This window comes from Pungitius pungitius, chromosome 9, assembly GCF_949316345.1.
Source record: "Pungitius pungitius chromosome 9, fPunPun2.1, whole genome shotgun sequence".
In the NCBI taxonomy this organism is placed as follows: domain Eukaryota; kingdom Metazoa; phylum Chordata; class Actinopteri; order Perciformes; family Gasterosteidae; genus Pungitius; species Pungitius pungitius.
The window spans coordinates 16,017,372-16,044,083 of record NC_084908.1 but is presented as its reverse complement, the minus strand read 5'-3'; the positions used below and the strand labels follow the sequence as shown (position 1 = coordinate 16,044,083).

The window sequence follows — 26,712 nt, the reverse complement described above, 5'->3', positions numbered from 1 at the left end:
TTCCTGCAAAAGTGCTGATCACAAGATAGGCAGAAACACGGGGGAGGAATTTGGCGTTTGGAATTTCCTTACTACCAGGGTAGTATATCAGACACATATGCTTATACATCCACACTGAATCATGTGGGATGAATGCATGCCTGTGCGCAAATGTATGTTATATATCTATCCCGATCGCAATCATTTCAGATACTGAGGTGGATATGGTTTGGGTTATGACACAATGACACATACCCATTGGAATTATGAAGTGTCCCCCACATTTCAGCTGTCTAACATCAATTGATTTAGCATTAGACTGCACTAAAATGCATTGCCTCGCTGCGTTTGGTGTTCAAAAAATAAGAAACATCACTATATGTGTACTATGCTTATTCTTCACTTCCTGCTCAGCATTTGCTTTGGCCTAGGAAGGTGGTCATGTGATGACTTGTTGAAGGGCACAAACATTGGGGGTGACAGTGATGTATTAAGTGTGTGTGTGGAGAAGACATGTATGGGTAAGTGTGAGCTTCAGGATTGAAAATTAGCAAGAAAAGATATCACTCCAGTGAAATGTGATCATCTCCATGGTGTCTCCATAAGAGTCTTGTGTGATATGCTGCCTGTGGGTTTGTCGTACTGCCACCATGATACAAAGCCAGCATGGGCTTAGGGGTGGTGGGCTGGCTTGCTGGAGTCTGTGTGGATTGCGTGAGGGATCTCTTAATTATGGAACTAAGACCGAACTATAAACGGCAACAGTTGACAAACAATTGATGGCTTGAGAAAACCATCCCCTGAGATAAAGGAAAGTTTCTGGATGTACCTTTTAGGATCAACCAGCTTGTAGAGTTTCCCACTGTTTGACTGCACCATGATTTTACTGCTTGCCAGCATGTAGACTTCACCTGCAAATAGGAACATCGAAAGGGGCCATCAGCTCTATTTGCATTACAGATTTTTTTAACATGCAACATATGTCCCAATGATCAATCTCTCTACCATTCATACAATACTTGCAAAATGAGAAGAGGAGACAAGAGGAAAACGTGCAATGGCATGAGGGCAAAAAGAGAATGTGTGTGGCTATAGCTTCTGCATTGCTGCACTTGCCAAAGGACTATAGGAAATAGTTTAAGGGGGCGAACGGATACTCGTGACTGGGAACCAAGCAGATAATTCAATGAGGAACAAACCAACAAGAAAATTGTAAACATGTGTCTGTGGGGCCCACACTGTGGGACACAAGCCCACCCCCTCGACGATTCTTGCACCATTTGCAAATCATGATCGAGTGCAGGAATCTTTAAATACCTCGACAAATAATAACTCAAGATTAAACATCTTCTGATGGCTGTGTGAGCGAGCCACATCGTGTGTTCGTGCTAATCAGAAACACCAGAGCTGGCAGTTAACAACTCTGTGTCTTTGGTGGGGGTCCAGCTGGTAAAAAACGCATTGTGTGTCATATTAGTCTGCTCACCTCAGCTCACCCTACCTTATTTTAATGTTACAACCTCCAACCCCCCCCCCCCCTCTCACCTTTGACCCGCCCCTCCATCCCCAGGTAAACAGTAACTCATCTCTCTACCCACGCAGAACATTGCCTGGTAGGTGGCCCTAAACACACGGCTCGTAAGTGGGTCTTTTGGAATAGCATTGCTATCTTATGGAAATGAATTCAAAAGGAAGTGCGCCCTCTTTAATATCCTGTTGGGAACCTGCCATCGGGGTGAGAGCGGTATTAGTTCCCCCGGAGGTTTAGATCTGAGCGATACTCCTTGATGGATAGGTGTTGCAATTTTTCCAGATTTTTAATCATGTTCTTATGCACCCGACTGTGTGAAACATTACAAACACATTTTTGAATAACCCACTGGAAAATTCCTCAACGTGATGTTAACATGACATTACGCTGATAAATATACAACAAAATGACTCTAAGCCATGATTTTTCCATGGTTTTGATATCTGTCATTTGAGGCCAACAAGCCTTCAAGGGTTGACGTTGTGAAACACCACAAGGGAAAATATGTTAATACATAACTGTGACTAAATGTGGATGCCAGGAGGAAGAACAAAACCGAGGAAGAGAAATGAGAAAGAGTGGCTAGAATGAAAATCCGAGAAGGGAAAGAGAATTCTGCAGAACAGCGTCGGTTCCTTATCGTTGACCCACTCACCTAGTTCATCCTCCCCGAAGCCCAGGATGTGTCCCACAAGCATGTAGCCACACGAGCCGGCCGAGCCCAGACACAGAGCTTTCTCCTGCCACTGTTCACCACCAGCTGATATAGACAACGGAGACTTCTGGAGGATCCGCAGGTTACTGAGACAAACCAAAAAAAGAAAAAACACACACAGAGCACTCGAAATGAGGTCATGACTTGGTCAGTTTATCTGCCCCAGAGACTGTTTCCGTACTATTCAGGAAATGCACAATTTTTACATTCATAGCTCGCTGTACAAGTGAGAAATACCCAAAAATTAATGTGCCGCAATATTAGGCCCAGAGATGTGGAAACCGAGACACCTCATGCTTCATGCAAACGCGGTTCATTGACCCGTCACTTTTCCACCCCGTGTCTCACATGGTGTTATTTAAGACCTCGGCTTTTAGTTTCAAAACAAACATCAAGCTGGAGCCTTTCACTTGGCCACTACGGTGTGCCCTTAAATTGTAACAGGACCCAAGATTAACCGGAAACACATTGTTTCAAACGCAGTGCCAACTCCCGATAGTGTACTCGCCCTTTGCTATTTACTTCCTTTGTTTACTCAAGCGTCAGTGTTTGACATCAGCAAAGTAGGATGAATTACAAACCAAAGAAAAGTGTGAAGGGCACAGAGCAGGATGTCTAATCTCCATTTACACTGAATGGGCCGTGACGAAGCGGTGACAGTAACATAGAACTTGTTTTCCCCCCGCGTGGATGGAAATTTGTGTGTACTTTGGCACACGCTGATGCAAGGAACAGCTTTTAAAATTGAGAATGGGAGAGAGTGCCATTTAGATCTTTAAAAGACTTTGTCCGACAACATAAAAAATCCAAGTGCGCTTCAATGCCAGTAGGATAAAGCCACTACTGTGTCTTTAAAATAAAGCCAGTCAACAAGTGTGCAAAGGTGGCAGTCTAGATTTCACAACACTCAGCACAGAGGAAACTGATAATCGATGGCTTAGTTACACTGAGGAAGCTCTGCCAGTGAGCCAGAAAGCACAACACCTCCCCGTAAGTGCAATGTAATTAAATGTCTTCTGCTTGTCCTGCAATGGCTCGTCTGCTGTGAAAAGGTTTTTCTTGCTTCTTACCCGTTTTTGTCTCCAAACACGTAGCTGCCATAAAGTCTTCTGGACTGGCAGCCTCTGTAGATGAAGCCCCCCACAGGTGGGGCTCCTCCACTGGCGTGCAGGTCGTAGGCGGACGGCTCGTTTTCTGGGGACGGACGAGGAGGCAGAGGTCTGATTTAGGCACCGTGTGGCAGCTACAGTGACACACATTTTCACGATAGAGGCAATTTAATAAGTGCATTAATCCATCAATCTGCATCCTGCATCCCGGTGGGATTGGAATGTTTTTATAAAGTTTGTGTTGAAATAAGAGAAGACGAACCATGTTTACTTGGTGTTTAGTTTTTGTCAGAGAAACTTCATTCAATGAGAAAAAGAGCAAAGGCGGCATCTAACTTTAAATTAGACAACGATATATTTTAGTTTTTCCTCGGGAGGCAACGCGGGGCCTCATTGAAACGGGAACAGAATGCACTCATCTTTTATGGTGGTGAGGCAGTGTGGCATGTTTTCTGGGTTAGGGTTGTCTTGGCAGAGTGAAAAATATGAATGAAAGGTTGCTGTCTTTAAAAATCTATGATCCAAGACATTGTGTGCTTATTTTCCAACAATGCTCACTTTAGAGTTGGCTTTTGGCAACTCCGAAGTGAGCATTGTTGGAAAAGGAAGAGGACTGGTCTGTGGCAAAGACCGACACTTTGAATTGGAGGAAGAAATCACGGTTGAGGGAATCATTCGGGTTGCCAAAATAACAACTCACTGTGGCGAATAAAAGCAGACATTAAATCTGGAACAAACAGCAGTTTTGTGTTTGCGTGAAGAGAAGAAGGCCAACAGCGTGACCCTGCTGCGGTTATTGATTATTTGCTCAATGTGAAAGAAGCAAGTCTCCTCTCAGCTGCGTTTTCAACCACGTTAAACCATCATCTGCACAGTTATTGTTACTGACAGCTTTAAATCTCACTTGTGGACGCAATCTCACAACCCCTTGGCAAATCCACACTCCGCAGAGGGGGAATTTCTAGCTCATATAATTTTTGCATTCAACCATCCCTGTCTCAACTTGGGGTGTTTTCTAAGCATTTTGCCAAAACACCATGTTCTTACAAAAAACAGATGTTATTTTCAGAAAGATTATCCAAAATCTTAGTGTATATTCTTATTTTCTTTCTCAAGTAATAATGCCACTAAAGGAACAGAAAAAGGTTGCGCTCAATAATTTGCATCATCAAATACCTGCATTACATATTCACATCGCAAAGTGATTTACTCATCCCAAACTTCGAAAAGAGGACGATTTTTGGAAAATCTCATGGAGATTCCAACTCACCGTAATCTTTCCCCTTAGTGATCTCCAGAATTCTTCCCGCTGACGCGTTTCTGCCGCTGGCATCCGTACAAATCATCAGGAGACTCCCGTTGTCCGTCTGAAGCCGATCCACTGCACATCTGCAGAACAGAATACAAGGAGACACGTTTATCAAACAGCAGTAGTAAAAGAGCACATATAATAATTGCTACGTGAGCTACAAACGCTTGAGTCGGTTTTAGTGTTTAGGTTTGACTTTGAATGTTTCACTCACCTGCCTGGGTCATGTAATCCATGAGCAAAGATTTCAGGGGGCTGGTTGGTGCTGTTGAAGTAGGGATTGACCTGCGGTATGGAATAAGGTGATGTACAGCAGTCTGTGTCCACATCTACCCTCAGGACGGACCCTGTGAAATCACTGCATTCAAAAAACACAAAAAAAAATACACCTTCACGATTGTTGGAGCTAGAAAGGATTTAATCTTGGGGCACAAACACCAGCAACCATCACATATATAAATACAATTGTTAAATGTGATTGGTTGATGCTTCACTGCAACATTTGAGCGCCAAAGAAAGTTGCGACCAGTCCAACTTTGACTCGCTGCACGCCATGCAGCAAGCAGCGGCCAGGTCAACGGCTGCTGCTGCATCTCTTGCAGTGTGAGCTTCAAAGGCCTTTGGTCTCACCTGAGCCCATCCATTTCCTCCATATCGTCCAGGGTGATCATGCCATCTCCCAGTACGATGTGCAACAGACCATCGGGGCTGAACAGAAGTTGACCACCCAGGTGCTTCCTGTGCAGCTCGGCCACTTCCATCAGCACCCGGACGGTCCGCGTGTCCACCTGGTTCGGGTTTTTCCTGAGGAAAAAAGGGTCGACACGTCATTGTCACTGGGTTTCACGGGTATGCACAACATTTCTTTACGCTTCCACGCAGTTCATGATTATTCACAAGTACACACTGCACCGGGGGAAGTAGCTTAGTTGGCTCTTGATTTGGGCAAAAGCCACTGAAGAAATGCAACGTAATCTTTCAAATGATCTACTCTCTAAATACTAAGAGGAATAATTGTGTTTGTGCATAAAATGATACAAAAAGTATGGATGATGCTAACAAGGTAAAGAAAAAATAATAATCTTAAATCAGCACATTAAACATTAAATCAGTTTAAATAGTTTCTCTGGAGACATTAAGTCCAAAGCAATGTCTTAGTAAAGTAAAGACAGTGGGTGGAGATGTGCCACAGGCTTCAAAATGTTGCACAAGTTCTAGGGCAAAGTGAGGTTATTGCAGTATCAGCAACACATATTTCATGATGTGTTACTTTAAGTAGCCTTGCAATTAAAAAAAAAGAGAAAACAACATGCAAAGGGAAGAAAAATGACTCTTGAAATTTCAGGTTTAACACTTTAACTGTCATTGCTGTCTATACGCTGTAGTCACCAAGACGGCGTGCCCGGGACTATAATTAAGATTAGATCATTAAGTTAAAATCACAACTGTGATTACGCAAATTAAAATGTAACACTAAAACACGTTCGTGAGAAAAGACTGTTGTCTAAATTACAGGTTGTTGTGAAGTGAATGTGAGGCATCGACACAGCAAAAGGCACACGTTGCTATCATAACAAATGAACGCCCATATTACTCCATGTGCTCTTGAAGCTCTCATATTTACTGCGGTTGCTACGGTTTCTGGCAAAAAAAAAAAGTGTTCCTTCGGGGTTTTTGTGATCAGAACTTTTTTTGACAACATTCAATAGATTTATTGAATAACTGATTCTTAATAATCTTGTTGCGTTTGAAAAGCTTCCCATTTTTTACAAATCGAAGCATTGCACTGAGAAGCAGATTGTGGGTCTCCTCACCAAGAGTCATGCATTGCTACGCATTACAACCACATTGTAAACTGTCCTGTTTTTCTTCAGCGGTTAAATAAGTGGGCTGTGTTAATCCCCAATAGTTAATAGGTCAGTTTAATGTTGTGCAGACTGTAAGGCAGCTGCAGTTGTTTGGTTTCCTTTCAGGCATCGAACGGCCCATTATCAAGGTGGATTTGGCACACACTCCCTCCTATTACCTCGAAACGGTGTATTCAACCACACGGAGAATGTGGTCGTGTGGTCCGATGGCCCAGCGCTCTTGGTTGGTGGTGTAGGAGACGTAGAGCTTGCCATTCTTCTTGTAATTGGGGTGGAATGCCAAGCTTAGCAGGCCCCTTTCATCTCCACCCTGCAGTCAGATGAGGAACACAAAAGATCCAGCAGTTAATTATGTCCCTCCTTGGCTTCTGCTCCGCCGGGTGGTGTTGAAATCACCCCCCTAGGTCATCTTCATCACCGCCAAGACCACTACATGCCACCCCTACACACCCATCACCCAACCTCTCTAATCCGCCCCCCCCTCCTATTTTTATCCATCACATTCCCTTTCACACCCCTGCTATTCTCATTCTTTTATTTTCTAGCCTCGCCTGTTTCCCTTCACACCTTCAGCAACCTCCTTGAATATACCATTACCAACCATTATAAAGCATTTGACTCTGAGAGAGAGCTGCACCTCCTCCACAACCCCCCCCCCCCCCCCCCCGCCCCCGCCTTTGCCCCGTCCTCTCTGCAGCCTGGTTATGTGCGCTTGTCCACGGGGTCGGGGGGGGCTGTGACGGCTCGGCCCTCCCGGTGGCCTCCATTGTGCAGTGATTTGTGTGTGTAATCTTTGGGGGATATCCGTGAATGCTGCGCTGAGTGGCTGAAAGAATTTATTAGCTCACTCACAGTTCATAGAGAGCACAAAAGTGCAGAGTGCTTCGGTCCGTGCTTTTTGCTCCCCGTCCCCCTCTCGCTCCTTCCTGGTTTACACAAAAAAATCCATGCAGAATTCAGGGCTTGGAGGAGTTTGGAGGGGGGGCGAAAGGCAAAGAGCTGCCAACTCCCACTGTCTTGGCAACATGTTTAGAAAACATCTAAATTGCTTGTGTAATATGTAAACCTTTGTCTCACCCCGGAGGCAGCTACATCAGTTGTCACTACCCTGGTGGTCCTTCCATCATAGTTAGCTGTAATAATCAGCTACAGCGTTTCATTCCCCCGGCAAGACTAGCCAGGTCGCCCCCTTTTTTTTTTTTTTTTTTTTTAATCTTGTTCTCTGCCTCTGCTATTTCTCCTTGACAAAAGAACGGACAGAATGCGAGGCTTAGGTGTGAATAATGTTTATAAAGTGGTCCGTCATGCAGAGACGTTATCTCACTCATGGCTAACTAACCGGTACCATGGCTAAAATGAACTCAGCCATCTCGTCCTCAGGTATTACTTTTCAAAATAGTAAAATAATGGAATCGAGCGTCAAAATGTTTGTATCTATTTGATCACAAGTGTCAGGAGAGGTGTAGTCTATGTCAGCCACTTCATGAATAATGTGTACTGAATCTCGTAGTTCTGTTTGGCTTGGCCCGGTCAAATAAGGTAGTGACATAGGCCGAATGCCCAATGAAAAAGAGATGGTTCTCTGCAAAGAAATATGCTTGAAGCACAAATGAACAACAGAGACCCACGTGAAAAGCCACGGGGGGCGGGGGGGGGGGGGGGTTCGGTTAGTCTGAATATAAAATGAGATGTTGTGAAGGTTGACCAATAAATCGCCAGGAGGCAGAGTTCCTCAGCGGCAAATTTACGAGTACTACTAAACGTCAGATCGCTACAGTCAAATAAAAAAAAAGGAGCTATGTGGGCGCTGAATGAAGCTCACTACACAGCTGGATGTTAGTGAGAGCAGAGGTGACGGCACTTTGCAAAACAATGTCAAAAGGTTTCATCTTAGGAAGAGAAATTCTCCACCTCAACCTTGAACCTTGCGGGATCCATTTGTTAGATTTGGGGGATGCTTTGACCCACATCTCCCAAAATAAAGTTGACATGAGGAGTGGGTTAAAGACGGCGACTCCAAGGACGCCTCGAACAAGGAGTCAAAAGAGGACCACCGTGATACAAAGTGGTTTAAAAGGGCTTAAATATTAGCTCCATTGCTAATGACAAGCAAAACAAAAAACCAACCGGTGCTTTAGAAAGCCTTTTACTGCAGAATCAACAAAGAGATACCGTGATTATAAGAAGTCCAAGTGGCAAACATTGAGCCGGTGCAAACGGCTGCAATAGTCAGGATAGTCCACGTCCTGCACGAACAAAGATTCAGAGAAACTACAGGTTTCACATATCGTCGTCGGCTGCAAAGTGAATTTTCAGCTTCTACATTGTGGGTTTAAAAGCCGTGATTAGATTCAGCTGTTTCGGATATTTGTCTTGAGTCATAGTATGGCACATTGGTACAATTCATGCACTTTGATACCATGCACTTTGATGCTGTGCTTTGTGGCATATTTTCCTCTTCAGTCGATTTTTTGGGGGGTAAAAGAAAGCAAGATCCTCATTAACACAAACCCACCTCCATACTGTACTCACCACCGAGGTTTATATTATTAATTATCTCCACCATCTCAAGAACCGCAAACTGTACTAATGTCGAATTGAATCACATTCCCTTTGTTTTTTTTCTCCCTCTTGAGCAATCTGGTGTGTTTTTTTTATGAGTGCCATCATTCTTCCACAGTCAGGCAGGGGGCTGTGATTGAATCTCTCATGAGGTATTATCTCTTCATTTTTCCCCAAAACACCTGCCTTTGCATTCCTCTTTCCCCTCCAAGTGTTCTCTGGCTTTGGCACTGTCAAAAGTGTCACTACACAGAGAGCTGGGTATGTGCGGTGCAGCGATGGGGAGCATCTCACGGTGCATTAAACTGAAGTGCTGGTCTTTTCTGAGTGGCAGGGAGACGGTGTCTGACACACACACACACACACACACTACACACTACAACTTCCAATTGTGCAGGGGCAGCTGTCTTTGAGGCCATGTGATGCACCTGTTGGCTCATGCATCGTGACCCTGAACCTTTTGATCCTTCCTCATTGGCAAATACCAAAAGATATTTCAAATGAGTTGATTTGACCAAATGTCTGCGGCCTACAGCCAAACGCTACCTGCGGCATCTACGCTTGCGCCTCCCTCACACATTGTGGTGACAAAGTGTTGCATTATTGGCCTTTTTATGTGTAAAGGAGAACCGAATCTCCAGTGAAACTTCTTAGAAAGTTCATAGAATATACTATTTTTTCCTTGTTAGCGTCTTTCACTGGCCGGTATCCCACCGATAACGGTGAGATCGGAGTTTTAGTGAAGATGAAGCCTCTTATTTAAGCCTGTATGAGCCCTGGGCCTCTGATGGCCGCTCAGAATGCAGAGCAGCTGTCAGCGGAGCAGAGAAAGAAAGAATAACACGCCGCGACTTATTTGTTTTAACAGTAAACTGTGACTCTATTGCTGGCCCCCTCGCCCACGCTACATAGGCTGATATGTCCGTTTTGGGATGCTGCTCACAGACGTCCACATTAATACAACTCACTGTCACTATCACACCAGTTACTCCCAAAGTGTCTTTTTTTTTTAGAAAATAGACATAAGTTGTAGAGTGCAATGTGCTGTGTTTGAACAGAGGCGGAAGCTCAGCGTCAGACTGCACAAAAACAACAACATTGCACACAATTTACAGTTCAATCAGAGAAAATTGCTTTTGGATTGAACAGTTGCTGCTTAGAATAGGTTGTTGCCATGGGAACTACACACACGTTCAAGGATAATTGTTGTTGTTGTCATGTTTAATTCTAATCTAAGTTGTATCATTAACCCCTCCACACAGCATTATGCAACGCTTGCACTGCGATCGGATAAACATGTTTGATTGGGAAAATTAGAGTTATTTGTCTGAATATTTTAAATAACTATACTTTAAAGAACTATACATACAATATTGCTTAAACCTGACGCTTTATTTGATTTTGAGTTAGTTATCTTCATAATATGTCAAACTTTGTATTAGTAGTCACATACACACAGAAACTGACTGGAGTGCTTCCGAGCTGAAGCAACAAAATCTCCTATACATAGAGATTGAATTTCAGGAGAAGAACACCCACAGCGTAGCAAGGAGCCCCCACCACTACAGCACAGCATTGTTTCTGTGCAATTCAGCCTAATTGGCACCGGGGGGGGGATCGGTGGAACGAGGGGGATAGAGAGGCCGAAGGAAACACAGAACATTACAATCAAAGCATGTGCGTGGAGCTGATGATAAACCCGTTATCTGCCCCCGTCCCCTGAGAGCCTGGGTTCCTCTCTCTGTATAAAGGCTGCTCCATCCTGTTGATGCTGCCAGTAAACACCTTAGCCCTCCCCAGGTTCTGTTCACTCCCCCCCCCCCCCCCCCGTGGCTGGGAGCCCGTTACGGCAGCCAACATCACAGTATAGGACTCCTGGGGCCCTGCGGGGGATCTAGCCACGTCTAATTGTCATAATGATCACTTTATCCACAGCCAGTTTGGATTGAACGACGATAAGATGCAGAGCAGTGACAGCATGCTGCGGGGGGGGGGGGGGGGGGGGCAGTTGCACATTCAAATGCTGCGCTCCGTTTGACTCCTTGTAAGCAGAGGGTCTTGTCAGCGGAGGAGCAGGAGGCATGCGTGATAGATAAACTTCCTGTCTGGGAGTGTGCCCCACAGAAATACCAGCAAACTCATCTCACCGACCTATGAACATTTCTCAAATTCCCAAATCTGAGATGAAGTAAAGATTAGGGATGAAAATCAAAAACAAGTAAATGAGGACATTATCCTGAAGATTACTGTTTTATACAATTCAGATCCATAGAGATTCTTTGAGCTATAGAATATAGTATATAACAACACAAACACACAAAATCAGGTTTCCAGACCACCTGAAAGGTCACCTGACCATTATGTAGAGTGCAGACACATGATCATCTGTCCAGCAACTACTATTTATATGTGTGTTTTTACAGACCTACTTCGGACAAATGAAAAAATATACTGCATGTAACCGTATCTATTTATTCAGCCCTGGTGGTGTTAATGTTTCTCGGAGAGGGCTCAAAGCCAAACAGAAGTAGAAGAAGGAGTACTTTCCCCAATGACACCTCTATCATGTCCCCTCTTCTGGCTGGCAGACAGTGTAAATACTAGCTAGGTACTTATTGCGGACAGAAATATAGACGTAATCCTCTTTTCAGCTCTTCTAAGAGAGAGAGAAAGAACCCCTCAGTAAACTCCTCATGATTTAACACAGGGGGAGCAGGAAGGCAAAAGCATACACCCAGAGTATTGGGTAACAATGGGGGGATGTTAGAACCCTTACAGGAACAATATGGGAGAGATTAGGAAAGCCATTAACCCATCTTGGGAGAATTAACAGAAAATTAGCAGTATGTGTTCTGTATGTACAGCAGATAATAATAACCTAATGATTAGCCACAATCCCACTTGATGAATGACTGCCTTTTTGGTGTAATTATATGATTGAATACTAATAGTGAGCAGGCACCATTTTCAAGGAATTTGTCTTTGGTTGTGCATGTTCCTCACACACTTACATGGGTGCAAACTGTTGCAAAGCTTAGTGTTTAAAGCTCTATTTTTTACGCTAACAATATCTGCAACTCCATCAAGTTCCTTTCACCGTTGCCGTTTCTCTGGAAACCTTCCGACCTGTTACCACGAAAAGGCAGGCTTATCCCTACCTTCAGGCCGTTTTGCACCAGCTTGTGTATGTCCAGGAAGGGCTCCTTGATTAGCTCGAGGTCATGGTTGAGTATCTTGACAATTCCCTCTCTCTCCAGGACAAAGAGCCGCTGGGATCCATCCCCGCAGTGCACCACGGCCACCGGCTGCCGCAGACCACTCAACACCTCCTGGGCACAGTAGCAGTTGTGTTTGTGTTTCCTGGGTAACAAGGAGGACAAAGGGTCAGAGACCTACGGTGGCAGTGAATAATCCAGTTTTGAGGGGCACGATAGAATCTTAACCAGTAATATTTGGAAGGAAGCAAAAAATATTCAGCAGAAAGGTATATGCGGTCTAGGACAGCAAGTACTGGATATTTGCATCAACTGACTTCTATTATTGTAATGCCATTGGTTTAGTTGGATATTGCATTTTGCAAAGTTTAGAGAGGTTTTGTTGCCAAGGTGGTAACATTCTTAACCAGAAGAATGCAACCTATGAATGGAAAATAAAATTGCAATGCAATTATTATATATACAATTATTATAATATGACTACATCTAAATCGTCTTTCTCCTCTTTACATCACTGCCTTTTAATAGAGCTCAGTCTGTCCCTCCATCGTACACCATCTGCTGTGCGGGTACCTGAATAATTACAGATTTAATTCAGACCTTTTCTAACAGCCTCTTATGTAAGAATATTTTTTCATGACTAGACCTCTCCGGAAATAAGAAGCAGAAGCGACAAGTTATCCCGTGACGCTCTAAATTTGAGAAGTTATTTGACTGAATGTTGGTCGTTGCTATTCAGGTGCACATGCTGCTTGGCCCTCTTCCCTCGGGGGGGAAAACAGAGATGAAAGGCATCCCCCCACGGACAAAAGGGCAAAGCCCTCTGTGATGCACAGACCTTTGCTGTGAGAGAGGCAACCAGAAAATGACGCAGGATAAGCATTTTTCATTATGCGAGCAAAGCTGAGCAAATGCAGTCTGGACAAACTTTAGGATTAGAAAGGAGATGGCATGGCATTTCTGTCTGAGGGTATGGACCATGTCAGAATGCACCAGTGAACCCAGAACACAGAAAACACTGGCTGAATGTCATGAATCTTGACCCATGAGTACAAATGAAGTGGGAACGTTAACTCGGCTGAAACACATTGAAGAACTGGCCAAAGCTTGTTTTTAATAAGAATATGTTCGTCCTCCATCCCCGAATGCTGAACGCAAGGTTACAAACCTTTTCTCGTCTTCCAAGAAGTTGGAATCTTGCCCATGCAGTTGCTTTCGTGGAAAATCTGGAAAGCACATGCTGGCATCTCTCCTCCCGTAGTATTGGCAGAACTCATCCACGTCGGCCTGGAACAGTTCTAGCAAACACAACAGATACAGACATGGAGAGAGGGTCGAATTCAAAAACCTGGGAAATCTAATTCATTTTATTCCACATCTTAATGGTACTTGAGCTCTGTGTGTGCACATTTCTGTAGTTGTGTGGCTGTGCGATAACTGTAAAGAGCATTTAAGAGAACCAATGCGCTTTGGGAGGGTTACACTCGATGAGCCAAAATAAAACTCCTAGCTTTCTATAGGGCAACGTAGTGTTTCTTTGTTCGCTTGTTTCACTTACTCTTACTGTCTGAATCAACATGTCAAAACACTCCCTTCTTTTTTTTTTTGAATGAAGGGGGTCTAACGATCAGTGTCATACGCTCTACAGTTTGGGCTAAATAGAATCGACTCGGCTTACTGATTGTTTACTACTGAGTCGAGGTGTGAATCCATGGTACGACTGCCGCCTCATCGTTCTGAACAATGTCTCCCTGCGGGTTTCCCTAAAAGGTTTCATTGCCGCGACCAAAAGTGATCTGCGTAAACACGGCAGTCACACGCAGCTGCGCCTCCAGCCGCTGCAGTCACAACACTATTCCTGGAAAATAGCAAAGTGTGCAGCGGGTCTCGGAGGCCCTCTGCGACCTAAAAACAATCCTGGCAATATTGTTTCCTTTAGTCAATCCCTCAGAGGACAGGGGAGAGCAAATACACCAGTGATAAAAACACAAACAGGACTCTCCCTGTCCCTCCTTTCATCTCCATCTCCTGCCACACACCGACCACACGAGCTGACCGCACCAAATACTGGAGGTGATAGGATATCCCCTCAAACATCTAAACACAACATGAAGATCAAACACACACACACACACACAGAGCTATGGCTATACCACCCACTCACTCGAGTCTGCAGTTATCTTAAGCATGCTGGTTGGGGACCTCGGGTGCAGGATGGGAGTGTTGTGAGTGAAGAGGGGAGGAAGACAGTTCTGAGAAGGACGGAGGCCCGAAAGTCAAGGCAGTAAGCGTCTTTATGGAGACCAAGCACATGCCCTCATCATGGGCTGGTAGGCACTTCCATGGAAGCAGGACGAGTTACGGATGCAGTAAAAGGCTTCATTTTGAATTCCTTGAGCCAGTGATTTTGAATTAGAAGAAGATCTTCATGTCTGTGGTTATATTCTCTGTGACCTGCCTCTCACGATCTCAAGATTCAGGTCCATAAATATTTGGATCCAACAAATGCCAACACAGTTTACATAATGTGTTCAACCTGATCAATTCATAATGCCTTAAGTAAGGCGTGCGATATTTAGGCATGTCATCCTCCATCCATCTAGACAAGTCCCATAAGGAAATAAAGAGAGGACACAAAGAGCAGACACGTGAGGAGGGAGAGAGAGAGAGAGAGACACAGAACTTTGTCCATATTCCTGGCTCCCCAGCGCTGAAGTTATACTTCCATCTGGTTATCTTCCAAGGCAACCTGGGTGGCCCACCCAAAGTACTTGACATCTTGATGCACTTCAGCAGTTTTACATACACACAACCTTTGTAGAAAAATAAATGTGTCATTCGTCACCACATATGCTGATCTGTGGAGGGCTGGATGGAGAGGGAGAGGGAGAGGAGGGGGGGGGGGCGACCGTGAACAGAGGGAGGGGGCGATTCTGAATCCTCTCTCAAGCTTATTTGGTTTAACCCGCTGAGCCCACATGTCTGTCAGCTCCTGAGCGAGTCTTCCCCTTCTTCTCCGTCGCCCTTCAGGCTGCGTCGCGTCCGACTCGCCGACCTCGGGCTGCGCGCTCAACCGCGGTACAAGACGTGCGAGCAGGCCATTAGATGGGAGACCCAGATGGACCCAGATGGAATGTATGCGTTTGATATATTCGACTTGAGCTGAGGCATACCATGTGGGTGGGTCGCGGACAAGTGTGTTTGAAAGTGTTCTCTGTTCGCAGATCTCAGCAGATCTAATCAGTGCGTGGCGACAGAGATTGGAAGACAACTCTGCTGGAGGAGGAAAGACAGTCGGAAAGTGTTTGATCATGCTTGGTATGCACCGTGAAGGCACAGGTACCTCTGATCTTGCATCCCTTCAAAGGAAGCTCTGAAAACCAAACGCTTTCAAAGGGCAAGGTGTTTTTTCCCCGTTTTCCGTGGATTCCCTTGTTTCATCGTAGAGCTCGTAGTTTGAGGTGACAGTAACGTTTAGATTAACGAGAACGTACTAGTCAGACTTACCAGTGGGAGAGCATGAGCCCCAGGTTATCAAGTGTGAGGAATGCAAGGTGCTGGGTAGCCTTGTCTAGACCTCAGCTAGGGTACGCATGCATCCCGAGGAGAGAAAGAACCCCAGGAGCTGAGTCTGGCGAGCAGTATCCAGGAACAGGTTATAAAATACTTCATTTTGCTGCAGCCCAGCTTTCTGGTGCATTGGTCAGGCTGGGTGAGCTTTGGTTAGTGCATGTTTTTCCCACACGCCTAATATTTTCCATTCACATGACAGGAAATGCCTTGAATCTGTGAACTGTTACTACATTCAAGGTCTTCAACTAAACTCACATGTTTGCATATTCATGCCGATTAAAGTAAACTTGCACGATCCAAGCAAACCAAACAAGAGACGAGAGAACAAAGCTTTTTGCACCTGGTGCCATAAATACAGCCAGTGAGACTACTGCGTCATAAAAAAAAAGCCAGAGTATCGCAAGAGCAAATGTGCTGCGTCAGACTGCCGACTGATCAGTGTTGTGTCTACGTAGGCAGTGTGCGGCCAGTCGTTTTACTGATGCATTAAAGTGCAACGGTGAAGCGAGGAGCGAGCAGACGGCCGAGGCTAGCTCAGCAACAAATGGGAGGCGAGGTCAGGCGAGGTGAGAGCTGGATAAATAAATAGTCGCAGGCCCGACTACTGACGCACCACCTCTCGCAACAGTGCAACAAATCTGCCCGGTGGAGGCTACGTCTCAATGAGAGATGAGGCACGCCGTGAATTGGAATTCATCACGTGTCAGTTTAATTTCAAATGCATGAGAGGCTCCGATGAGCAAGTATGACGTGTGCCTACTTTCACCTGCTCTGTCCATGTGTGTATGTTTGCATGCGGGTCACCAGGTAACCACACTGTGCCTATAATTTGGGGTCACATTCATTGTCATTATTATCTGTATTATTACCTGGTATGTGCCCCCTGCAGGTGTAGTAGAACTCGCGGCAGAAGTCCAGGCAGAGCCTCGGCAGGTCTGGCTCCCTGTGTGGCACCTTATCCATATCCAGGGAGTGGAACAACACCTGGGCATTGGGGGAGCAGCGTGCACACTTGATCTCCTCCAGGAGACGTCCGCAGTCGGTGTTGTTGGTGGAGAAGATCTGCGGACCACACGCAACCAGGACAAAATGCCCGGTTAAAATGTTGGCTGGGCTGATAACTTTGACACATGCCGCGAGGCCGACCAGGAACGGGGTCGCTCTGCAGTCCTGAGCAGACTTTCCCGTTTGGCGGCCTTAAATTAGCCAATTCCACCCGAGTTACCCCACTGAGTGCACAAATATTCAGAACAAAGTACAACAACGTTACAACAAAACATCCAGGAAGTCACTGTACGCTAACAACATCTTCCTGACACGGGGTGCAACACCAGATCGATTAAACACATCCCTTCACATGCCATGTTAATGTCGTCATGTAGTCTGTTGAGATCTTCGTGATCCTCGGACTCGACGCGTGGTTCGATATGTTGCTTTTTGCTGCAGAGAATCTCTTTTTTCATCATTTCATCATTTGACGAATGAAGAATGAGAAGAGACACACCACAGTCGCTTGCACGGTGTGAAAGTCTGCAGCGTCTCTTCAGTACCCCAATCTGCACCAACGTTCACACCATTCACACTGCAAACACACTCCAAAGTTTCCACTGGTAGAAGTGGTATGGCCTCTTACCACATTCTCCCACTGAAATGTTTCTTCGGAGATTTTACAATCTCAATCTACACAAACGGAATCCTAGCAAAGCCCTGTACACTGTAATTTTCACATTTCTATCCTAACAACATTTTCTGTATTATGCAATTTCATATTCTTTGAAACCAATTTGTCAAACGTTGAGGTTGGAACACCATGTCTGTTTGGAGAAATAAACAAAGAAATAATCTCATTCACTGCCTACTTGCCCGAGTTCATGAACAGTTAAAGGCAAACTACAATTTCCCATGTATGACAGATTGCGGGCGTGAAATCAATGATGCCAAATAAGAGCCTAAAAAACGGACTCGGGGTCATTACGCAAAAGTACACAAAGAGTTAATCCAAAAGAAATTAGCAGGATTATTTACATAACAAATTAGCTGTAATAAAACACAATGTAATCTGTTTTAGGTCAAGAGCAGGACGGTTTGGGCAGCCAGGCGGGCAGGCTGGTAGTGCTTTGCTCTGTGTGAGGTCCATGTGTAAACACCAATTTAGAGATAGACAGGCACATCATTCCCACTCTGGTATCAACAAATTAGCAGTCTGTCGAAGTCAATTAGACCAGCGGACCCAAGGCCAACATATGGACGCCTTACACTTTGCCCTGACAGCAAAACAAACTACAACTGGAGAAAAGATGTTGTGTTTAGCAGTCATTTGGAGCCGTGTTTACCCAACAGGTAGCAGAACATCTGGCAAGAACGCCACGGTCTACCTGAAAGATACACTAACATATACATCTTGAATATTTAGTCTGTATTCACAAAAGGAAATATGACGGAATAGAATCCGAGAAGAAAACTAAATCTGAGGTTCCGTGGATAAACTCGGTCCCACTTTTGTGCTATATTTTATCCCCCAAAAAAGGGGAGCTCCAGGCAGGTTATGAACTTGTATTTGTGGTGTGTGTGTGTGTGTGTGTGTGTGTGTGTGTGTGTGTGTGTGTGTGTGTGTGTTTGTGTGTGTGCCTATTGTAAAACTGCCATGCAGTGTGGTGGGCATGCCTGCCCTCCTGCTCCAAATTGCCCATTGATTCAGTGTGCCATGGGCTGGCTCCGGGTCCAGGGTAGAGTAGCATTTGTGTGCTCTCAGCCATGCCCTGCGTCCATATGTTGGTGGGATGAGCTCCAACGTTGCCATCATCCAAAACCAGGACAAGTGGACCTTTGTTTGTTGTGTTTTGCTGAATCTCAGTGAATACGTTCCTCAAAAGCAGGGAGAAAAATGGCAATGAGGCTCAGCTGTTGCAGTTTCTGCTAATGATAATCAAACAAAACAAGGAGCAATAAGTGTGTAAGAAACTAAAATAGTCGTAGAGGTCTTACTCGGCTATTTCAGATGTTTACATTACATTCTCTAAAGTTGGCATCGCACCAAGCTGCATGGCGTCACATGGGAGAACAGCTGTTACAGGATTACTTCTTTCTAGGATGGCATCTACATGATTGCTTGAGCCAATAAAATCACCGGGAGAAAAAAAAACAAAAAACAGATTGCTATCCAAACAGAATACCGAACTTGGAGGGGGAGGAAAAAAAAGAAGAAAAAGTTTTTCTTTCAAATGAAATAAATCCACAACACTGTGCAAACCTCATGTGCTCAGTGAGAGAGGGCTGGGTGGGGGGTCACTGACGGGGGCAATTCTAAGCTTTAACAAAAAACATGTCTTGGGGGAATAAGTGTAAATGGTTTGGCAGGGGAAAGAGAGGAGGGGGGGGGGGGTTGTATAGTGAAGGACAGACACCCTCTCAAAGGCATTGCGATTGGACAGGGCTGGTGACTGGACCAGAGTGATGTTCTCCAGCTTCTCCCATTAGCGAAACCAACAAACACAATGGTGTGGTTGTTATTCTTTTGCCATAATCAGAAAGGGCTCCGTGTGTGGGCAGTGTAGTGGGGAGGAGGAGAAGTCGAGTTTGTCCTATTCACTCCCCCCCTCCTCCTCCCTCCCTTTCCTATTTGCATGACTTGAGCAAATTAAATGATGCAATATGGCTTTTTGTCGCAACACAAAGTAAAATACCACCCAGCCACTGAACGGTTTACAGGGGAAGGGCTCCAGGTGAAGATCCCACGGAATCAGCACTAAATTCGGCGCACGGAGAGGCTTTTTATTGCCTTTAACCCACCGGAAACCGAGCACGTTTTGCTCTATTCTTGCTCACAAAGCGGCTGTCGCGCTCGTTTGATCCATTCGGTCGATGACGTAACCGCCAAAAGGCTTTTATTTGATGTACTTTTGTTGTTGTTGTTGTTGTTGTTACCGTGAAAACACCAGCAGGGTACAGCTCGTTAGCCGAGACCACTTGACAAATGACAAATGAGAACTAGCGGCTTTCAAACTAGACAACAAGTAAACACGTCGTCGCCGGCTTCCAGCTACGGTACACCGGGTCGACACCGGACTCCTACCTTTCCGCCTCTCTCTCTCTCTCTCTCTCTCGTGACAGTTAAAGCGGACGGTGACGAGAAGTACCGTAAATCGTCGAATGATTACCATGGTAACGCCGAAGCGCATTGCACAGCTAAATTACTGTTGCGCCACAGTGTGTAAAAAAAAAAAAAAAAAAAGCAAGATACGCGCGAGAGAGAAAATGAAAACGTGTCCTGGAAAATTAGGTAAGTAAAAAAAAAAAAAGACTTACGGATTCAAGATACGGGCAAAATAAGTCGCTAGCGGAGCATATTAAAAGGAGATATGGTGAGATTTAACGTGACATGTCTGTTGTTTACAGACATAACGTGATTCCACGAGTGGGGATTTTACCAGGCGAACTATTAGGTGATTTGAAAATGTAAAAAGAAAATGGAATGGTAAGGTCACCTGCCGGGATACCACACACACACACACACACACACACACAAATCAACACTTTTGCATCGCGGCACTGGAGAATCAGCCCGAGGCAGCTTCCCCTCCACCGTCCCCGAAACTCCGCTCCACTCAAATTCAGCTAGAATGACAAAAGCGCTTTAAATGAAAAGCATCCCCTCGGGTGTTTAATCAGTTAACACCCCCCCCCCCAGTAAAAGTGGATGTGCCATTAAACCTACCCTGGCATCCCTGCGGTGCAGGATCTGGTAGGCGGCTCTCCTGGTGGGACAGCAGGAGACGCGCGGGTACAACCTGTGGCAAACTTCTCCGCTGTTGCTGCCGTCCAGCAGGACTTTTCGCTCCCTTTTCTTCAGCCGCTTGGGCAAGCTTCCGTCGTAACATCTTCTTCTCCTGGGGCTAATCTCTCCTCTTTCGCCGAATTTGGCGTCCCCACATTCCCACACGCTGACCGCAATGGACAGGACGAGAACGACTTGCAAATGCTTCATTGTTTAGAATGAGAAAAAAAGAGCCTGAAAACGGACGAAAATATGAAAATAAAAATGAAACAAGTGAATATAAAAAAATAAAGATGAGGTCCCGTTTTTCTAAAATAGGTGTGGGTAAGACTGCAATGCAGACTATGTTATTTATTTTGAGTTCTGTTTCTCAACCAGCAGAAGTCAGTTTCTAACAGAAAATATAAAAATATCCTGTTGGTCAGAACAGGTGTCCGAATTTTGACTCTGTTTTAAAGAAAGCAGTTTAAAAATAAATGGTTGCTGCTGTTGCTTCACCGGTATTTTAAAACACAGAATAAAATAAAAATAAAAGCAAAACAATAATAATTTATCCTGATGAAACCAAAAACTCAAAACCCCAACTGCAGAGTTCCTTCCGATGTAAATCCTTTTACGCACAACACGAAGGTCTGTGCATGCACGGGGTCAAAAAAAACCACATAGAAGACATAAAAGTTGTTTCTCACTAAAGTCCTCAGACCGCTCACATGTTTTCCCGTGCTCTTTCCTCCCTCTTTTTAACCAGCGCGCGAGAAGAAGAGCGAGCCCGGTGACGTATGACTTCGCGGGAGCGCGCACGAGGGCCACAGACGCGTCCGCGTGGAGATAAACAGTTTACCTGCAAGAGGCGAGGACGCAGAGTGGAAGAAGTGGGAGACGCGCTGCTGGGCTCCGTCGAGTGAAACAGTAAAGAAAGTTGTCACTCACGTCTGTTTCTGCCTCAAATGTGTGATTTTTAAATGTAATAAACTAAAAATGTAATCACTTATTTTAGCTTTTCACTGCAAAAATGAGACATTGGTTTTACATTAGGCTCTTTCTGTGATATTTTTTACTTTTACTTTCTGTAAGATAATGAAAACGTGACTTTTACAAACGGAGTATTTTTATATTGTGTTATTGGTGTTATTGGTAAATTGACTGAATGTGGGGTATTACAGTGCTGTCCATATGTCGGAGTAACTTCATGGCTGTGAGCCAAGTCTTTAAAACATTAGAAAAATAAGCCATACCTCGTTCTCAAATAACTGAGTTTATGAAAGAGGCATGGACATTTCTGTGAGACAATGACATTATGAAAATTGTAAATATTAGGTCACATCCCAACAGGTGTTTGACTTTGTTTCTAAATATAATCTTAAAGGTTCATTCTGCTAACTGCATAAGTACAATTACGCATGGAAAATAAGCTACATTTTGAATCAATTATTTTGAGCTAATGCGCAGCAATTTGTTGCCTTTACAGTTGCACATACTGTAGGGGGTCTTAATTTGACTCCTGAAAATACCGGATCGAATGTGGGACCAATTGCCTTTCATTGTCCTCATCAAAACAATCCCACGCCTGCTATCCAAAGGGGAATGTCCAGCCATGGCAATTACTGGAGTAAAAACAGCCCTCCCTTTCTTTCGGATACACAGAGAATCTGAAATCAGTGACATTAGCGGCACCTGTTCTTACTTGGGGGTCTACGGCACTCACCAGAGCCCCAGCTCAGCTTATCTACAGGAATCCAGGAGGGGTTGGTTTGATTGTGGGCAATTATGGAAATGACTGTGTGTGCTATGAAGCCCTATAGCAGACCCTGCCAGATCTGACCCCCACCCTCAACATTCTTTACGTTACCCCAACTGGAGACATTTCAGGACCAAGTATAGCCAAAGTCTTGCTGCAGTGCGCTGGATGCACAGGAGGGAAGGGACAAGACCGCGTGCGGATAACCAGCTCCACGCAGAGTGGCGTAATACCACTGCACCCTGCGAACGGCGTGAAGAACATGTGGGATGCAGCTGTGGAATAAATGAGGGGTACATCTGCAGGGAGAGATAGAGCGTAAGAGAGAATCACATTTTGACAGAGCACAGCTTTAAGCTGACAGAGTCCGTGTGAGGAACAGGCTGGGAGCAGACACACGCTCACATGCATACACACAGGAATGAATGAGCACACAACCATACGGTTATCAAAACCAGTTTGTCCGTAATACATTTATTGCATCACAATTCAGAATTGGGCGTGATTTTCTAAAGTTCTCAATTCTTATTCAACAAATTTCTTTAAAAGAAAATGTCAAGAAAAAGAATCCCTGGAAAGATACCACCTGCTGTGTCGTTTTATTTCTGCAGGGTCAGTAGGGGAATTCTCATGCACTAAGCAAGCATATCCCAGAGGAAGATGGTTAGGTTTGCGTATGACCACATGAGGATCAACAACATGGGTCTGGAGTTTTGATAGCTCTCCTCGCCGCCTACACTGTTTCTCATACTTAGGAGATGTTGAAAGTTTACTCTGTTCCCTCTGTCCATTCTGTTCCTGCATTGTTTGCTTCATAACCCACTAACGTAACCATTGGGACTACACAACTGCACTGGTGTGCAGGCAAAAGCCCACATCAAAGTTTGCAAGTCTCAAAAGTTGCCTCGAAGTGTCGTCTGAGTGGGCCAGCACTTAGTTGTTGGTCCATCTTGGTTCATCTCGAGACCTGCAGGAAACAAAATATTTTCAACCATAATTTGACTCATTAACAGACGTTTTCCAATTGCTTAAAATAAATGATTGTATTGTCTATTTTGAAGTCATGTCTTTAATTTATTTGAAGCAGAAGTGATTTTTTTTTTTTGTTGGTCTACAACTTGGGTGGAAATATTTCAAAGTCGACATGTTCATCTATGTTTGAATCCTATGACTCTGAGTGGCTCTGAGTGGAAACCATTAACAGTGATTGGACGGATTGCAGTTAAATATATACATATGTGCATATTCCTCTCTGAATTAATCGCAATCACTTAAATTGGTAATTGTTAGCGTGCCTTGTGTTCCTCAGACGGTGAACATGGTAAGCATTACCCCTGCCTAATACCTACATGTTAACCCTATAATTGTGAGCATGTTAGCATTTAGCTAAAAGCACCTCTGAGTCAGCCGTCACAGAGCCACAATCACGGCTGCAGACTCTTGTTTGAGTTTGACTGCGACACGCTGTGAACTTGCATAGAAACAAATCCCCATTATCTTAAAGCAGTGCTCTCGGCGGATAAGACTGTTCCCTCTGCTGCCTTGTACTGCTGGACTACACACAATGCACGTGATATGCAATGCAGCAGTGTAGGGTTTTCTGACGGCTAACGTGAAATCATTAACTTCAGCCCGACAACAGTTCGAGGATTGTGTGTACGTTGCTTTCGTGGCCTCCATCCCTCACCCTGCAGCACACAGCAGCATTGTGTTATTTTCACACCTTCTTTAATGGCCCAACTTTGGCCATCGCAGGCCCTTAAGGCACACAGAACTCGGAAAGTGTTCACAATGTCATTAATAGTCCTGACAACAGCTTAATGAGCCTCGGCCATCTGTTTATGAAAGCTTCAGGGAGAAACGAGAGAGAAACAAGAAAATCAGATCCAGTAGCCATTTCCAGCTGTGTGAGCCCGCCTGATTTCCACTTGAACATTTCTAAACATATGAGGACATTTTAAGTGTAGTGACTTATGCAGCGTCATCCACAGTGAGTCAGTGACTGAGCCTGGGCTTTCTGCCCGGTATCAACAGCCCCTAAATCACTGGCTTCGACCATCGGACCACACTACCTCAAGCCTTCAGCTTCCTCGCCCCTCCTTCCTCTGTACCACCCTGGAGTGTCCTTAGGCCTTGTTTGGCTAGAGTATACACATGGCATGAGTAACTGAAGCCACCCAGGGCTTACTGGCGCGGTGGCACGAGACACATACCGGGTTGCACAAGTCGGGAAGACGGAGTGTCCCGTCCCTGTTTACTTGATACTGGATGCCTGATGCATACAAATACACACAAATACAGCGACATTGCTCCGGGTGGAGAGGGGGGGGGGGGGGGGTAAATACAGCAGCATTGGCTTTAGATAGATACCGTTCCAGATGTGCCGGCACGGCGACGCTTTAGACTCCAACTCGGGGAGCTTAGAAGTGGTCATTCTACCTCTCAAGGGTCTCAAATCTCTCACTTCACTTTGATCATGTATTTTCTGATCTTAAATCAAAGGGAAGACAAGGACTGAAGTGACCATTGCTTGGTGCTTGGCTAATTGCCTCTTTAGCCTGCTTTGAAAGGGGTCTCTTTCCATTTCCTCCCTGTTTCAGTTTCTTTTGTCCTCTCTCAACCCTATAATGGAGAATAGCACAATCCCCCAAAGGCAAGAGAGAGGTTAATGTGTGGATTGATGGCTTTACTTTGTGGCCGCTTGTTTGTAAATGTTTCCATCGGGAGGGTTAAAAGATCCCAAAGTAGTACCACGTTGGGGTTCGTACATACGTGTGCGAGTCGCAGATCCATTACAGGCTAAAATCATTTAGCTGCAAATTAATTTGGTGGGTTTGGGGCGGGGGCGGGCGATGGTAGGTGGTAAGTGTAGTCTGGTGTGGGCAGCAGTGATGGTGGTCCCTGCCTCCCTTTACTCCCTTTTACTCCCTCATTTCCAGTTCCCCGCCGGGCCTCAGTCCATCTGTTCCCGCTTGGCCTCTCAGGCTCTCCATCAGGTAGGCCCCAGCTATTCAGCGCTCCCCTCTCGTCTCATGGCGTCCGGGTGAATCACGTTGAGGAGTTTGCACGTGTGTGTGTTTTTGGTTTTCTTTAAATCTACCGTCTAAAACGTTTAATACATGAGGGCTCACCCTTGACGTTAGCTCGCCGTCAATTTTCCGTCAGAGAGATCAGCTAAAGGGAAAATATTTAGCGTACATCACACACTCATTTTCATTTCCTGTTATCCTTTTAAATACAGACCGATAGGAAGGACAGAAATGGCATAATATTCTGATGCCATTTCTGTCTCATTGGGGGATTATTTCTGAAAGGCAACGATATCTGCCTTGAACATTTTGACTGAGGAGTCTTGACTGCAGTTTCACGGCTTTACTACTGGGAATTTTACTTGTATCAATCAAACAGAAAAAGCGTGCGGACAGATTAATCAATTCCACCGTTATTTAGATTGAGCAAAACGGAAAGTATTTTTCTTCTATTATTTGGAAACGTAGCTCTCCAGGTGGTCCTCAGCTGGAGTTTAGAGGGATCATTGGTACGATAGCGCTGTGCTGCACAAGTTCTCTCAAGAGTGCACATTATATGATTTTCTCGGGGCTTGCGGTCAATTGTGAAATCCCGGCTTACACAGCCTCTTTACATTGGGATCCACTTACAACAGAAGTAAAAGAGTCCAAAGGAACGGGGGCTCCAAACAAAGCAGTAATGTGTAGGGTGGAATCAGTTGAGATTTATTCATTTCATCCCACCGTGGAAAGGTCACTGTTTTTGCAACCCACTGGTTTTTTTTTTGTCCCACAAAACTGTTCAGAGGTCTCATTCCAGCGTCACATGTCCTCATCCGTCTCTTGTTCTTTCATATCAAAAAACCAAAGTGAAAACTTCCTCTTTATCTGAGATTTTGGTTACAAAGCATGAGTCATTTTTATAATGTGCCAGCCTCTCCTGTCAGTATGTTTTTGTTCTAATCCCTCTCAGTTAGCCCAAGGTACATGTGCTTGAAAACACTACCCAGTTATTACAGTATACATTTTCATAATAGCTCCCTCAAAGTAATTCAAACTGTGGTCTCCTTTGTGTGTTCATACCAGCCATGGGAGGTATTTAGTGGAGGCTTTGATCCAAAAAGCTCGAAAAAATGTAACGTGCCAGAATTGCTACTGCTTTTGTCAGCCTGACTTGCATTAAACCCACATTGACATTGACATGTTTCATTATTTATGTGCAGCTGCATTTCCACCTTGCCCCTGCTGTTACTCTGTATGTATCACCTAACACTTAAGTGGCTGCAAATGCTAAGTATTGGTCATGCACAACTGTGTGTTAGTCAGATGTA

At 44.8% G+C, this 26,712-nt stretch overlaps 1 protein-coding gene and 1 long non-coding RNA gene across 2 annotated transcripts in view; one reads left to right on the top strand and one right to left on the bottom strand.

The window, feature by feature from the left end:
* hhip (hedgehog interacting protein) overlaps positions 1-21,389 on the bottom strand; it is a 28,366-nt gene extending 6,977 nt beyond the window's left edge. The window contains exons 1-11 of the mRNA XM_037472402.2: positions 20,576-21,389; positions 16,731-16,923; positions 13,457-13,586; positions 12,232-12,433; positions 6,670-6,821; positions 5,274-5,447; positions 4,858-5,001; positions 4,605-4,723; positions 3,296-3,419; positions 2,166-2,311; positions 809-890 (exon numbers count right to left, since the gene is read on the bottom strand). Coding sequence (XP_037328299.2) covers positions 809-890; positions 2,166-2,311; positions 3,296-3,419; positions 4,605-4,723; positions 4,858-5,001; positions 5,274-5,447; positions 6,670-6,821; positions 12,232-12,433; positions 13,457-13,586; positions 16,731-16,923; positions 20,576-20,845 — 1,736 coding nt within the window. The 5' untranslated portion in view covers positions 20,846-21,389. The remainder of the gene's footprint in view (positions 1-808; positions 891-2,165; positions 2,312-3,295; positions 3,420-4,604; positions 4,724-4,857; positions 5,002-5,273; positions 5,448-6,669; positions 6,822-12,231; positions 12,434-13,456; positions 13,587-16,730; positions 16,924-20,575) is intronic.
* LOC119218188 (uncharacterized) lies at positions 16,934-23,426 on the top strand. The gene is made up of 3 exons (XR_005120356.2): positions 16,934-20,140; positions 20,257-20,335; positions 21,384-23,426. It is a non-coding gene; the product is annotated as an uncharacterized LOC119218188 (long non-coding RNA).
* Positions 23,427-26,712: the final 3,286 nt, after the last annotated feature.